The following is a 15,027-nucleotide window of genomic DNA, read 5'->3' on the forward strand; positions in this document are numbered from 1 at the left end:
TAAAACAGGTTGGGTAAAATGGAGGAGTGCATCAGGTGTGTTGTGTGATCGTAGAATACCCTTAAAATTAAAAGGGAAGTTTTAGTAGGCGACTATAAGGTTAGCTATGCTTTATGGTTTAGAATCTTGGACAACTAAGAAACAACATGTACAAAAAATAAAAGTTGTTGAGAGCGAATGTTAAGGTGGATAAGTGGTTTAACATTAAAAGATAAAGTAAGAAATGAACATATATATAATAATTTAGGCATAGCATTGGTTGAAAACAAAATACGGGAGGGGCGGCTTAGATGGTTTGGGAATTTGAAACGCAGGCCGAGTAAAGCACCTATAAGGAGAAGTGAGTTATTGTGTCTAACATGACAAAGAGGTAGGGGTAGACCTAAAATAACTTAGAATGAGGTAGTGAGGAAGGATTTAATAGCCCTTAATCTAATAGAGGAAGAGGCTCTTGATCGGGTTCATTGGCAGAAAAGGTTTCATGTAGCTGACCCCATCTAGTGGGACTTAAGGCTTGTTGTTGTTGTTGGAAACTAAGGTAATAGGTCTATTGTCTAAAATCTTAATAGATTTATTTGTTTTCGGCACAAGAGTTATGAATGTGGAAAATGATACTCTTGCTTAAAAGCCCATTCCTGTAAAATTTATTAAAGACCTTAAGAAAATATTCCTTAACCACCTTCCAACAATCTTGGAAGAAAGCCATATTAAAACCGTTCATTCTTGGAACTTTATCCCTTTCCATCCCAAAACCGCGGCTCTCACTTCCTCTTCCTCGAAAAATCTTTCCACCAACCCACCTCCTCGTTGGATAAAGGGTCCCACTTTAATCCTTCAATCATAGGTTTGCTAACATCCTCCTCACAATATAAATGAGAATAAAACTTAGTGATTTTGGCAGCAGTTCCGCTCTGTTTTGTTATAATGACCCCCTATCCACTTCCAACTCCTTGATCAAATTCTTTCTCATTTTCCCTGTTGCTATATTATGAAAAAATCTAGAATTACAATCACCTTCTTTGAACCATTTAAACTTCGTATTTTGCCTCCAACTTCTCATTTCCTTGAAAATCACGTTTTCCAACTCATTCTTCAAAGATACGCTTCTCATATGTTCCTCCCTTGATAGGGTATTATCTTCTTCCTTCTATCTAACTCAACTAACTCACCTAAGAATAAGATCATGGTCTTAAATTTCCATGAAATTACCAAAATTTCTCTCGAAATTTCTACTTTCCCTCACCCTCAAAATCGAAATGGTTGTCAATTTTTGTCTTGCATAATTTTCTTCAAAATTTCAACGAATCATCCAAAATTTATCGAAATATTGAAATTTTGGCTAAACTTGTTGAAATTTTAACTATGGGATAAAATTCCCTTAGAATTAAAATGTGAGATTTAGATGCAAAGTGATAGTTCTCTATTAGTTTATCTTATGTGTTTTATTAAAACAAAAGATTATTTCAAGAGGTTTTGAAATTACTTGAAAAAATAAACTTCCAACATTTTATTTAATCATTTATATCTAAATTATCTTTATTTATATAATAAATAACATTTAATTGATTTATGAATTTCATTTATATTAACCTAATATGTCTAATACACATATTATATTATGAATATGTTCAATGCACATATTATATTACAACTATTACACCTGATGCAAAACATAGATGTATTTAATTTGTAATATATTAGTCCTAAACTTAAATTATTATGTCTATTAACCATTTCTAAAGTTTCGTAAAAGGATTCCATTCTTTAGTTCTAATTTCCATCGTTCTTTAAATTGAAATCTAAATTGTTGACAAAATTGAAATTTCTATTGAAATTTCCATACTTTTGGAGCTTTGAGATTTTGGTCAAAATCGAAATTTTAGACCTTGCCTAAGATACTTGCCTTTCTATACCTTAAGTCTCCAAACACCTTCCTATTCCAATCTTTCAACTTCTCTCTTAACCTTTGAATCTAAAACCTTCCGAATCCCTCTCCACATCCTCATTCCAAGAATTCTTGACTGAGGGCTAAAAGAGATCATGATCCAACCACATATATTTTAAACCTAAAAGGAGAGGGTACCCTAGCAACCTTTCTGGATTCGAACAAGATGGGAAAGTGGTTAGAAGTGTGCCTAGGTAAAATAAATTGAGAGAGATTAGGGAACTTGTCCTCCCACTTCGTACAGAAAAGGAATCTACTAAGCCTACTTGCCATCGTTCTAGCAATTAGAATTATCAATAGGAAGGTCTCTCAAACCACACTCCCTAATAAAAGAATCAAAACTCAACATAGCAGAAGTAACTTTATCGCCTCCTTTCTTTCTCTTGGGGAAACCTCACCGCATTAAAATCACCTCCCATAGTCCAATTAGGAGCACAAAAGCTTTACACCTATTCAAGATCATCCCAAAAATTGTTCCTAAGGATTGGTCTAGACAAACCATGCAACAACGAAACCCATTGATGACCTTGACTGTGAGAAGGTAAAATGCCACCGGCTGACCCTCGAGAAGGTACAAAGCTCAGCCCGTATTGCGATTTCCTAGATCCCTCTAACAACCCCCCATCAACATTCTCAAGTTTGGTCTCCTGAATCAAAACCATATTGGGGGAGTATCTAAGCAGGACCTTTTTATTAGCCTCCTCCTTTTATAATCTCCTAGCCCTCTAACATTCTAGTCATTGATTTTCATAATTTCACTCGTTTACTTCCTTCCCTCCCCTGTAGTTAATAGAAGAAACCAAATTCTTAATTTTTTTTTGCACCTTTTTTATTTTGCCATTCACAAGTTCTAGGACTTACTGGAAATTTCACCTCAATCCCTACTGGACTATTAATTTCAAACCTAGGTTCTCAGGAGTTTATTTGGACCAAGAATGTCTCTCTCACTACCCCTCAGGCCAATACTCAAAGTGCTTACCCTAGAAGAAACCCCCTGTGGCATAAAGTGTTAGAAGCAATAATGGATTGAATAGAGTTAGGCTCAGGGACAGGGGGCAAAGTCCTTTTATCTATCAATACTTTCATTTGGTTTAAATTGTGCTTATTGTCATTAGTCTCCCTTGGCACAGTTTCAGAGAACAATTGAATACATTCTTCCCCATACAGCTGTATGTCTTGTGTAAATTCATCATTCTGTCCTAAAGCTTCCAGTCCCTCTCCTTCGGAACTTTCCTTTATTAATTAAGGCAAGGGTTCCTCTTCATACAAGGCTAAATTAGCTCTCAATTGATCCACCAACAATTCCTTCTTAGATTCGCAAAAACTGCTCAAGTCATCTTCCGTATCAAATACTTTCTCTAACCCCCCCCCCCCCCCAACTCTTAGGAACCTTAGGCTCCCTTTTTGATGACCCACCAATTGAATCGAAAGATAGTTTTGGCTCGAAGACTTGGGCCTTTCATTGTTGGTAGCAGTTCCTTTCCTAACATTGGTAATGGGGATTGAAGACTTAGGCCTCTCTATGGATCTGAGACCTTCTGGCACTAAGGAGAGGGGTCAAATGATTTGGGTTTCTTTTTGGGTGGCTAAGTGGGTGAGGATAGTGAATTGTAATTAGGGAGAAATTTAGTAAGAGAGTTCGGGTAGAGTTCTAAAAAAAAATTGAATGGAGAGGATTCAAATACACAATGCTCGGGAGACTTGAACATGAAGAAGGAGAATTTGGGTAATGCTTCATATGCCACTAACTCATGACTATCTCTCAGTTTAACTGGTGGGGAATTAGGAAAAGAGTTGGAGATTCCAGATAGTGGAGGGGAGGAAGTTTTTGCATTGAACTCAGTAGGAGGGAAATGTGAAGCAATCAAAGGGGATGATGGGTAGAGTGCTAGAGATAATTTACTTGGTGGTGAAGAGGAGGTCTTTGATATGGAAGATGAAAAACTTTTGTGATTTTGAGGAGGAATGTTGGTTGATCTGTTGAGAGCTGACTTAGATTTGTATGAAAAGGATGCCTTGGCACAACTTATAGAGGGATTTTTTGAAGGTGAGATAGTGGAAGCGTTGGGGTAGTGTGATGATCTCACACAATATTTGCATCAATACCAGCAAGCATGTGGTCAATTCTTTTTCGACATTGTGCAAGGGGATCCAATGCTATTGAACACAACTTAAATCATACAAAAGGATTGATTAACAAGGGATCTTTGTCCCCTTGTCCTAGAGCCTAATCTTGATATGATGGATTTTGTTGATATTCCTTCTTTTAATGTTTTTTTTTTTTTGGGGGGGGGGGGGGGGGGGGTGTGTTGATGAAGAGGTAGCTAAATGGTTGATCCATATTCGTTCAAATTTAGGAAGGGAATTCTTCCCCTCCTACTCGATCCATTTTTTTATTTTGACACTTTATGCAATAGTGGGAAGGGGGGGGGGGGGGCGGTCTTCTAGGGGTAGTGCTTCTGATGTTGGCTTGGGGGTAGTGAGAGAAACTTTTTAGATCCAAATAAACCTCTTGAGGACCTAGGTCTAGAATTAGTTAGTCCAGTTGGAGCCATGGTGAAATTGCTGTGGAGTCCTAGAACGTATGAGCAGAAGAAGAAGGAGGCTTAGAAATAGCTAAAGAACTCGGCCTCTTCTATTAATTATGGGGGAGGGAAAGGAGGGAAACAATTGAAATTATGAAAATTATCTGTTGGAATGTTAGGTTTGGGGGACTTTAGAAAGAGGGGGTTAACTCGAGAGGTTTTACTTAGATATTCTCCTGATATTGTTTTGATTTAAGAGACTATGGGCACAGAATATTGATGACCATGGCTTGTATATGAATGAGTAAGAGAAACCAACGATTTACCATGAGATTCATCTCTAGACGGATTTAGTTTAGGAAGTGTGGAACTTGTTTATAAAGTGAAATACAATGTAAATGTTATATATGAAGTGTAACTCAATGTAAAGAGCTTGCCAGTGCAAGTAAAACCTTTTTGGGTTTTATATTTATGTACCTTATGTTTTAATGAATACTCTTTATTAACTTGCTTATTACATGTAGTCAAATGTTGATTTTTGCAAATCCATAAGATCTTTGGATTGAGCATGGCGGTCACGTAGCAACAATAGGGACATGACACTCTTGCAGTGTGTGAATCACTAGCAGTTTCCTTTGGAGATCCCTAGAGCTATCATTAGCATGATTTCCTTGCCACAATGTGTGCAAATGCGAGAATTTGCCATTATGGACTCCTCTTCTTGATATGCTACCTGTGCCATGACTGCCATCCAAATCTCATCCTCGTCCTCCAACAATTCCCCTACTGTGGTTAGATGCAGTGTAGCCATGGCTAAGCTATCATGGGAAGAAGTTTAAGAAGAAGACAGAAAATCATCTTTGGTGATCTGTTGGGTTCTAACATATGCTTCACTCATTGATGGTGTGGATTCACTTGCAAGAATTTGATAGCAGATGGATAAGTTCAAGACTTAACCTAGATAGAAACTTGGCAGCCACGATCTCTGCCTTTTGCCATTTAATCATCTTAACATTTGATCTAACTTGATAGATGTTAGTTGCTCCCACATACCCTTTAGGGTGGTATAATCATCACTAGTCGACCTACCTTCTTGGTGGTACTTGAAAAGCTTCTCATATAGGTAAAAAACATGAGTTTGATTTCTATCTTTTGAGAAGCTTTTATTAAGACCATCCTATATGACCTTGGTCTGTTTTGTTAAACATCATGTTTGCAGCAATTCGTGGCTTCATGCTATTTAACAGCCACACAAGCAATATGCCATTCTTTTTCATCCAATCTTCATAATCCTCGGAGTCTGTAGATGAAGGGGAATGCAGCAAATACTTTTGACTTCCCTTTCGTGTTAATATATACATGCACTGCGTGAGACCACATCTGATAGTTGGAAGATCCAACCAATTTGATGTTTGTGATCTGTAAGTCAACAGTATTAGCTGTAGCTCTCTCTGTAGAGGCCATCAAAACCACCCCTAGTGTCATGGATGAACAACACGCAACAATGCAGAATCAGGCTGCACAGACAAGCACAGTGCAGCACTTCAGAACTTCAAAGATCTAGAACTTGAAGCCCTGACAATAGAATTGAAGTTACAATATCCTTCGAGGAATTGCTTGACCACACAGAAGAAGTAAACCACATCAAACACCGCAGGCATTTATATATAACCTGGCAGTGCAGCAGCTACGGGCATTGTGCCTGGCAGCAGCTAGAAGAGTAGAAAATAGTCATTGAACACCAATGAAAACGATCAGCAAGTAATACAAGGTTGCAAGCAATCAATCACAAACACTAGTAGCATCATCATGCCACAGGCAGTGAGAATTAGAACAGCAACAACAGCATAACAGAAACAGAGTATAGCCGACTTCACATCAGCACTGAGCAAACCACCATGAACACACATCCTGCCGAGGTTGCTGCACAGCCTGACTGAGATGAAAAATGTCCCTAAACGACTCCAAAATCAACCAGAAAATCAGATTTGAGAACTGCTCTTAACTAGGGGATGACGAGAAGAAAAACGAAAAAAAACAATCTCACTAAAACAACTCAGTTAAATGAGATTTAGAGGAGATTAGCACTTAATACCATTGTTGAAAAGTTGGAGATGGAGGAGAGATGAAGAGAAGAAGAGATGAAGAAAAGAAGAGGAAAAAGAAGGCAGCAATTTCATGGAGCATAGTAGCATACATACAGCTTCAGGTCTGCCCCCTTATATATTAATAATAAAAAAGACACGAAAGACAAAAATTCTCCCCAACAAAAAAAAACTATATAATTACTAAAGTAACTACTCTCTTCTAACAATTTTGATGCAAATTTATTTTGCTGCAACAATATTATCGTCTTTCTGCAACAATGCAGTATAAACTGATCAGGCACTTGCTACAGTTTTCTCCTGTTTTAAAAATATTAGCACAGGTCCACACATAGGTTTGGCTGAAAGTATTATGTGTATATAAATGAGGTTTATGGTTTTTATTTTCCTCTTTACAATAGAAGCATATTATCAGTCATCTCTTCCTATTTGACCTTCTTGTGCTGTTTTCTGTAAAATATTGTGTCAATTGCTCTGTGTTGTGTTTTTGATTTTTTTTTTTTTAATATTCTATCCTTTTGTATAGTTTTAGAGATTCTCAGGAATTGTTTAAGTCATTCTGTTGAAGGGGTATGGCTTTATGGGATTGGATATAACAGGTTCTGCAAATGTACAAAGGGGAAAATTCATACTTTTATGTAAAATATAACTTATATAACTAATCTAATATGCGTGCGAGCATGCATGTGCCTATCCTCAAAAATTGGTGTTAAGAAAATATGTGCTTTTTGTCATGGTAATGTTTCCAAGTCCTTAATTATTGCTGAAAAGTTTCAATATTTTATGTTTAATCAGGTAATTAGCTGTCATTGAAGTTCAGTCATGTGTCTCTATATAGGAAAATTAGATTTTTACCCTACCACTGATCAAACATGAGCCGTACATTGCTTAATTTATCTCTTCCTTTGGTCTTCTAAAAGGCAGTGTCTGCATTTATTTTATGTTGCAGGGCTAAAAAGTTGTATGAGAAAAGGGTATTCCTACATAGAAGATGTTGAAGGATTGCTTGAGGCCTTGAAGCAGAACAAATATGAAATTCATGCCTTCACAAACTATCCCATTTGGTAAGTTTTTTTTCCTCCTCACAGCAAAATAAACTTTATTGAGAGAGAGCAAAGTCTCATCCATGGAAACGAGAACCCAGCATGGGTCAAGAATATACTCAAAGAATTGAAATCAACAACCTCTCTATAATTAAGATTGCAAAAGAAATGAAGATTCCTAGTGATATTAGTCATCCTAGAGATATTAAAGCGACATGGACTGTAAAAGTTAGCAACATGAGCATGATGAATGATGAAAAAATGATATAAACATGGAAAACCAGCAAATATAGATTGTTTCCTTTGCATAAATCCTCCCGAAAAAGGAGTTTAGGACCATCCCCTGATTTGTAACGAGTCAAATGAATAAACATGGGATATATTTGAGAAGGGATTTCCATGGGGGCAAATATTTGCTCTTGATCACCTTAAGCCAAATGGACTTGATTTCCAAAAGAAAATGCCACAACCACTTCCTTTCTGAGGAGATGATTTTGGACACTTACTTCCTGTATCCAATCCTCCTTTAGATATGGTCTTCCCTGCAATCTAGCAACTAACTGAATGATCTTTCCTACCATCCCCCACCCCTAACCAAAGAAACTGTCACCAACTTCTCTGTTCTCTTAGTCACACCGACAAGGGTCCTAAGCAATAAGGGTGTGATCATACCAGCACTAATGCACCAGATCCCATCAGAACTCCGCAGTTAAGCGTGCTTGGGCGAGAGTAGTACTAGGATGGGTGACCTCCTGGGAAGTCCTCGTGTTGCACCCCTCTTTAAAAAAAAAAGAAAAAAAAAGAAAAAAAAAAGGGGGGTCCTAAGCAATAACAAAAAATAGAATGCTAGACAAACAAGCTAAGACGAGAGTAGTATGGTCATCTAAAGAAATTTGCAGCTTCCACCCATCTAACCTCCGCAACTCTACTTACAGCTACAACTGGATCTCAATACAGCTGGACCCCAAAAGAAGTCCCTAAAGGAAGACCTAAATAAGTAATTGGTCATTTCTGAACATTCCAAGCAATGAGGGAGGCACAACTAGAAACAGCTTGCAAACTCAAACTCAAACCAACCAAACTAAGCTTAAGACAAATTAATTCTGAGACTGAAGACCCAACAACAACAACAACAAAACCAAGCCTTAGTCCCACTAGGTGGGGTCGGCTATATGAATCCTTTTCCCTCAATTTATGCGATCATGGATCATTTCTTTTGATATATTCAAGGACATTAAATCCTTACTCACTATCTTCTCCCAAGTTATTTTAGGTCTACCCCTACCCCTTCTATTGCCCCCCACAGTAACCAAGTCATTCTTCCTCACAGGGGCTCTATGTGGCTTACGTTGCAAGTGTCCATACCATCTGAGTCGTCCCTCCCTTATCTTATCTTCTATAGGAGTTACACCTAACTTACCACAAATATGTTCATTCCTTAATTTATCTTTCAATGTTATACCATTCATCCATCTAAGCATTCTCATCTCGACAACTCTTACTTTTTGGTTATTATGTTTCTTCATCGCCCAACATTCCGATCCATATAGCATAGTTGGTCTAATAGCTGCACTATAAAACTTCCCTTTCAATTTTAAGGGTGTTCTATGATCGCAGAGCACACTTGAAGCACTTCTCCATTTTACCCAATCTGCTTTAACTCTATGCATTACATCATCTTCAATTTCTCCTTCAGCATGCATAATAGATCCAAGGTATCGAAATCTACAAGTACTATTTATTTCTTCATCATCAAGTTTAACTTTGTCTCCAATATTCTTCCTATCATTACTAAAATTACATATCATATATTCTATCTTATTTCTATTTATCCTAAAGCCTCTAGATTCCAAAGCTTCTCTCCATAATTCTAACTCAGCCTCTACTCTGTCCGTAGTTTCGTGAATTAATACAATATCATCTGCAAACAACATACACCATGGAACCTCTTTTTAACTACTCGTAGTCAATTGGTCCGTCACTAAAGTAAAAAGATAAGGACTCAAAGCCGATCCTTGATGTACACCTATGGTGATTGGAAATTCTCTAGTTTCTCCATCTATAGTCCTTACACTAGTCATTACTCCATTGTACATATCCTTAATGACATCAGTATACCTACTACATACACCCTTTTTTTCTAAAACCCACCATAGAACTTCCCTATGTACCCTACGAATGCTTTCTCAAGGTCAATAAATATCATATGTAAGTCTCTTCTTTTCCCTAAACTTTTCCTTTAATCTTCTTAAAAGATAAATAACTTCTATGGTAGATCTCCCAGGCATAAAACCAAATTGATTTTCTGAGACCTTCGTTTCTAACCTTAATCTTTGTTCAACTACCCTTTTCCATAGTTTCATCGTATGACTCATAAGTTTAATTCCACGATAGTTATTACAATTTTGAATATCTCCTCTACTTTTGTATATAGGTATTAAAGTGCTTTTCCTCCATTTATCTGGCATTTTCTTAGTTTTTACAATTGTATTAAATAAATTAGTTAACCATATAATTCTGTTATCACCTAAGCATTTCCAAACTTCAATTGGGATGTTATCTAGTCCCATAGCTAAAGCCGTTTTAAAACCCTCTAAATCATCCTTTAAAAAAAGAATGGTATCATGAGCAAATTGAAAATGAGAAACAAAAACATCTCCCCTGCCAACCCTTCGCATCCAACAATCCAAAGCCTTAAACTTACACAACATACTAAAGACATCAATGACTAAGGCAAACAAAAAAAGTGGTGGATATCAAAGGGCAACCTTGTTGCATACCCTTGAAATGAAGAATCAAGCTTTAGATTGACAATTAACTATCAGTGAAAAGAGGGAAGAAGAAAAACCACCCCTATCCATTTTCTCCTCCTCTCCACAAACCCTTACATACATAATCCTATAAAAAAAAACCCCATTTAACTCTCATAATCCTTTTCAAAATCTATTGTAAGAACAATCTTCTTCCTATCCCTTCTTCTAGCACTCTTTACAACTTCCATTAGCAACTAATGAAGGATTCTAAAATGTACGCACCTCCAACAAACACCATCTACGAAGGAGAAATAGTGAGCCCAAAGCAGCACGATCTCTTTATAAAACCTTAGTCAATATCTTATACATATTCATTAGTGAACTAATCTGCCTATAATCTCTTATCTGCACCTACTGAATGTCCATCTTGGGCACAAGAGTACTAAGTGCATGTTTGTATGTAGGAACGGAACAAAGAAAATTTGTTACCAAATTTCTTCATGTTGTCCATTCAATTTTTATTCCATTCCGTTCTAACCCATTACCATTTTCAAACGAAACGTAATGTATGTGTACAGTTAGTTCTCTTACCGACAACCCTTTTAGCATGAGTGGAGCGGAGTATATCTTAAATAAGTCACTAGTAAAGTCATCAAAATCGCTGATACTGCCTGTAATTCTAGAGCCCCCTAGATTTTCATGAGAAGTCCTAAAAGCATTAAAATCACTGGCCTAGCACCAATGAGACCGACACAGCCCATGCGAATCTCCCAAAAAGAAGACCTAATACGAGGACAAATAGAGCATAGATAGAAGTAGCCCACCACTCTCTCCCCCTAATGTTAAGAAGAAGAGATATCAAGAATGGCCCTACAAGAGAATCTACCTTAGAGGTGAACTCAGTTTCCCAAACGATTAGAATGCCTTGTGAAGCATTAGATGATGGTAACTGCCCCAGTCCTTGAACTTATGTTCTCAAAAATCCCTATAAAAAATCCCTTCATGGGTTCTTGCTTAGTTTCTTGAATAATGTTGGAAGAGAATATCAGTAATTAGGTTATGCGTGGGAGTAAATTTTGTCCTTTAGTCTTTTTATTATTATTAATATATAAGAGGGTAGATCTGGAGCTGTACAGAAGGCTCCAGGATCTGCCGCTCTTTTTCTCTTGCTTTCTTCTTCTCCTTCTCTTCTTCCCTGCTCTATCTCTAACTTGACAACATGGTATCAGAGTTTTATTCTAAATCTGGATAACCAGAGCTGGTTTTTTAGACACTCTGTTTTTTGGGTTCTTTTTTTATTTTTTCTTCTAATCTTCCCCCAATTAGTTCTCAATCTGGTTTTCTGTTTGGTTTTAGAGTCGTTTGGGGGATCCCTTTTCATCTTGGTTTGTATGTGCAGCATCCTTGGTAGGATGAGTGCTTTTGTGGTGGTTTGCTGATGTAAAGCAGTTGTACTCTGTGTTGGGTATAGTGCTGGTGCTGCTATGCTATTCTGGCTGTTTGTAGCATGCCGATGTTTTAATGTTGTGTTTGTGATTGCTTGCTTGGTTGCAATCTTTTAGCAGTGCCCTGAAGTTTCAATTGGTGTTGAGTGACTCTCTTTCCTGTTTTTTCTGCACACTCTTCTAGTTGCTGCCAGCAATAATGCCTGCAGCTGCTATGCTGTCTTGTTGTTATTAAGTTCCTATGGTACTTGTCGTGATCTGCTTTTCTACTGTGTAGTCAAGTAATTCCTTGTAGGATTGTAACTTTAGTTTTTTAGTTAGAGCTGTCTCTTGAAGTTCTGAAGTGCTGCTCTGCGCTTGTGGGTGCTGCCTGATTCTGCATATTTTCTGTCTTATTCATTTCCCATACTGGTGTGTGCTGATTGTAGTGTGTAGGGGATGGTTTTGATGGCCTGAGCGGAGAGAGCTTCAGCTGATACTGTCAAATCACAACCATCAAATTGGTTGGATTCTCCAACTAGCTATTGTGGTCTCAGGCAGTGCATTTGAATGTTAATGTGGAAGGCAAGTCCAAGTATTTGTTGCATAGAACACTATGCCCATTTACAGCCACATTCTCAGAGATATCAATGTCAAGTTTCAAGTTGGTCTAGTTGATTCTTTTGATAGGCATTTTTGAGGTTGGGCTAATTTGGCCATATTCTCTCTAGTTCCTGTATTCTATTTAAGCCAAATGAGATTTTAAAATATTGTAATAGAGATTGTCCTACTTTATTAATATGATTGTATCTCTTCTCATTATGAGGATTTCTTATCCTCTTCTTTGTATATTCCTTCTCTCTCATTAATAAATTTCTAAGAATGGTTGGCCCAAATCTAGTATAATTAAAAAACTGGACCCATAATTTTCCCGACATGTCATGTGCAATCGTTGTCACACGTGCTTCCTTTTGCAAATGAGAGTCCTGAAACCTAATCTTTTCTGTGCCCTCTTATCTATTGAATCTAGGGTCTTAGTAAATGCTGCATTTCCTGGAGGCATGCTTCCAAAATTCCACATCTCACATCCTCATTAGTTGTTCCCACAATTTTCCAGCATCTTGCTCCAATTGCTATGATCTTCAACTTTGGCTGATTAATTCCAATTACAGTTCTCAGAGAAACTTTGGACATATTTTGATGAAACAAAACCTAAATAAGGAAAGGTCAAACTCGAGCTCAATCTATTGTTTTTGTTCCTAATGCTAATGAAAAGAACTTGTGATGGGTTTCTCTTGATCTCACAAAAAAACTTTCCCTTCCTCACACAAACTTGATCATGGCTGTCCTAACAGTAGATGTTAAGGCATTCGGTGCAGATCGAAGGCAAATCCTTTGATCTGAGTGTGGTGGAGGAGGGGGAAACTCCAACAACATCCCTTGAAATAGGTGAAATAACTCTCAAAGGAGGCAGCTTCATGGGTTGCTGATGGATTATTAGCTTCCAGTTGGTTGGGAAGGGGATCCAGAAACATTTGCAAGGGAAATCTTCATTGCTGGATGGCAATTAGGTGAGCGTGGGGAACTTTTGGAGCCAAGGCTGAGGTGGAAAGGAATAACTTTTCTGTGTTCATGCCTGGAGGTGTAAATGGAATTGTATGGCAAAGCTTTGCAAATGAGTTCTGTGAGTTAGTGAAGGAGTTTTGTGCCAATCTTGAAGCAGCAGGCGCTGCAGGTTCATCAGCTCCTAGATCATGGGAAGGGAAGTTAGAGGACTTAATATCTTTGGTGTGGCGGAGCTTTGCAATTGAAGGAATCCGAAGTGACAACTTTAGCTGTTTGTTTAGCAGAGAACATCCATAAGGAGGTAGCGCGCAGGGTTTCAGTAGTTGCTGCAGTTGTTAAAGACTTGGCTGGGGTTGCAATAGAGAAAGACGAGGGTATGAAAGCTGGGCCGCGATGGCTGGTTCTCATTTTAGATTTGGGCTAGGTATGTGAGAAAGGCAGGGCTTCTTTTTTAGAAAATTTGGGCCATTTAATAGAGTGGGCCCAATGTTTAAATAATAAATCTATGGGCCTTTCTTTGGTTTGAAAAGAGGGATCTCCTCAACTGGGGAAAACTCAGTTGGGCCTTGCCTCTAAGGAGGCCCATTGTAAGGTTGTGGGTGAAAATTCGCAAAAGCCAAATAAGAGGTAGGTGGACATACAGCCAGTTAACGAAATCCAAATCCCTTTTTCAGTTCTTCAAGACAAACAAAAAGCAGATCAGCAGTCAGTGTTTAATTAGGATGAATATTGCTACCTCTTCCCACCAGGAATTTAATATAAGGAATGAAGATGAGATAACTTTGAGAGATAGCTTTTCACGGACTCTCCGAAGAACATCTAAATCTCAAATTAGTATGTCAGCCATTCTTGTCTAATTCATACTTGCTTTTAACAATCAAATGCCACAGGGAAGAATTCTCTAGCAGAAACCGCCAAAGCCATTTAGCCAAAAGAGCTGTGTTTTTAGATAGCAGATTTCCAGTACCCAAACCTACCCTCTTGTTTAGAACAACCCTAGTTGTTTGTTTGGAGGAGAACATCCATAATGAGGTAGTGTGCAGGGTTTCGGTAGTTGCTGCAAGTGTCAAAGAGTCAGCTAGGGTTGCAATAGGGGAAGACAAGGATTCAAAGGCTGGGCCGCAATGGCTGGTTCTTATTTTAGATTTGGGCTAGGTATGTGAGAAAGGCAGAGCTTCTGTTTTAGCAAATTTGGGCCATTTAATAGAATGAGCCCAATGTTTAAATAATAAATATATGGGCCTCTCTTTGGTTTGAAAAAAGGGATCCCCTCAACAGGGGAATACTCAGTTTGGCCTTGCCTCTAAGGAGGCTCATTGCAAGGTTATGGGCGAAAATTCGCAAAAGCCAAATAAAAGGTAGGGGGACATACAACCAGTTAACGAAATCCAAATCTTTCTTTTCAGTTCTTGAAGAGAAACAAAAAGCAGATCTGCAATCAGTGTGTAACCAGGATGAATATTACTACCTCTTCCCACTAGGAATTTAATATGGGGAATGAAGAGGAGATAACTTTGAGAGATAGCTTTCCACGGACTCTCCGAAGAACATCTAAATCTCAAATTAGCATCTCACCCATTCTCATCTAATTCATACTTGCTTTTAACAATCAAATGCCATAGGGAAGAATTCTCTACCCGAAATTGCCAAAGCCATTTAGCCGAAA

At 37.9% G+C, this 15,027-nt stretch overlaps 1 protein-coding gene and 1 non-coding gene across 3 annotated transcripts in view; both read left to right on the forward strand.

Annotated features, from left to right (window-relative positions):
* Window positions 1–15,027, forward strand: part of LOC131154315 (flavin mononucleotide hydrolase 1, chloroplatic) — an 85,206-nt gene that overhangs the window by 39,837 nt on the left and 30,342 nt on the right. For both annotated transcript variants that reach the window (XM_058107007.1, XM_058107008.1), the window contains one exon: window positions 7,525–7,639. In XM_058107007.1, coding sequence (XP_057962990.1) covers window positions 7,525–7,639 — 115 coding nt within the window. The remainder of the gene's footprint in view (window positions 1–7,524; window positions 7,640–15,027) is intronic.
* LOC131154604 (5S ribosomal RNA) lies at window positions 8,277–8,395 on the forward strand. The gene has a single exon (XR_009136523.1). It is a non-coding gene; the product is annotated as a 5S ribosomal RNA (ribosomal RNA).

Source organism: Malania oleifera, chromosome 4 (genome assembly GCF_029873635.1).
Source record: "Malania oleifera isolate guangnan ecotype guangnan chromosome 4, ASM2987363v1, whole genome shotgun sequence".
Lineage (NCBI taxonomy): Eukaryota > Viridiplantae > Streptophyta > Magnoliopsida > Santalales > Ximeniaceae > Malania > Malania oleifera.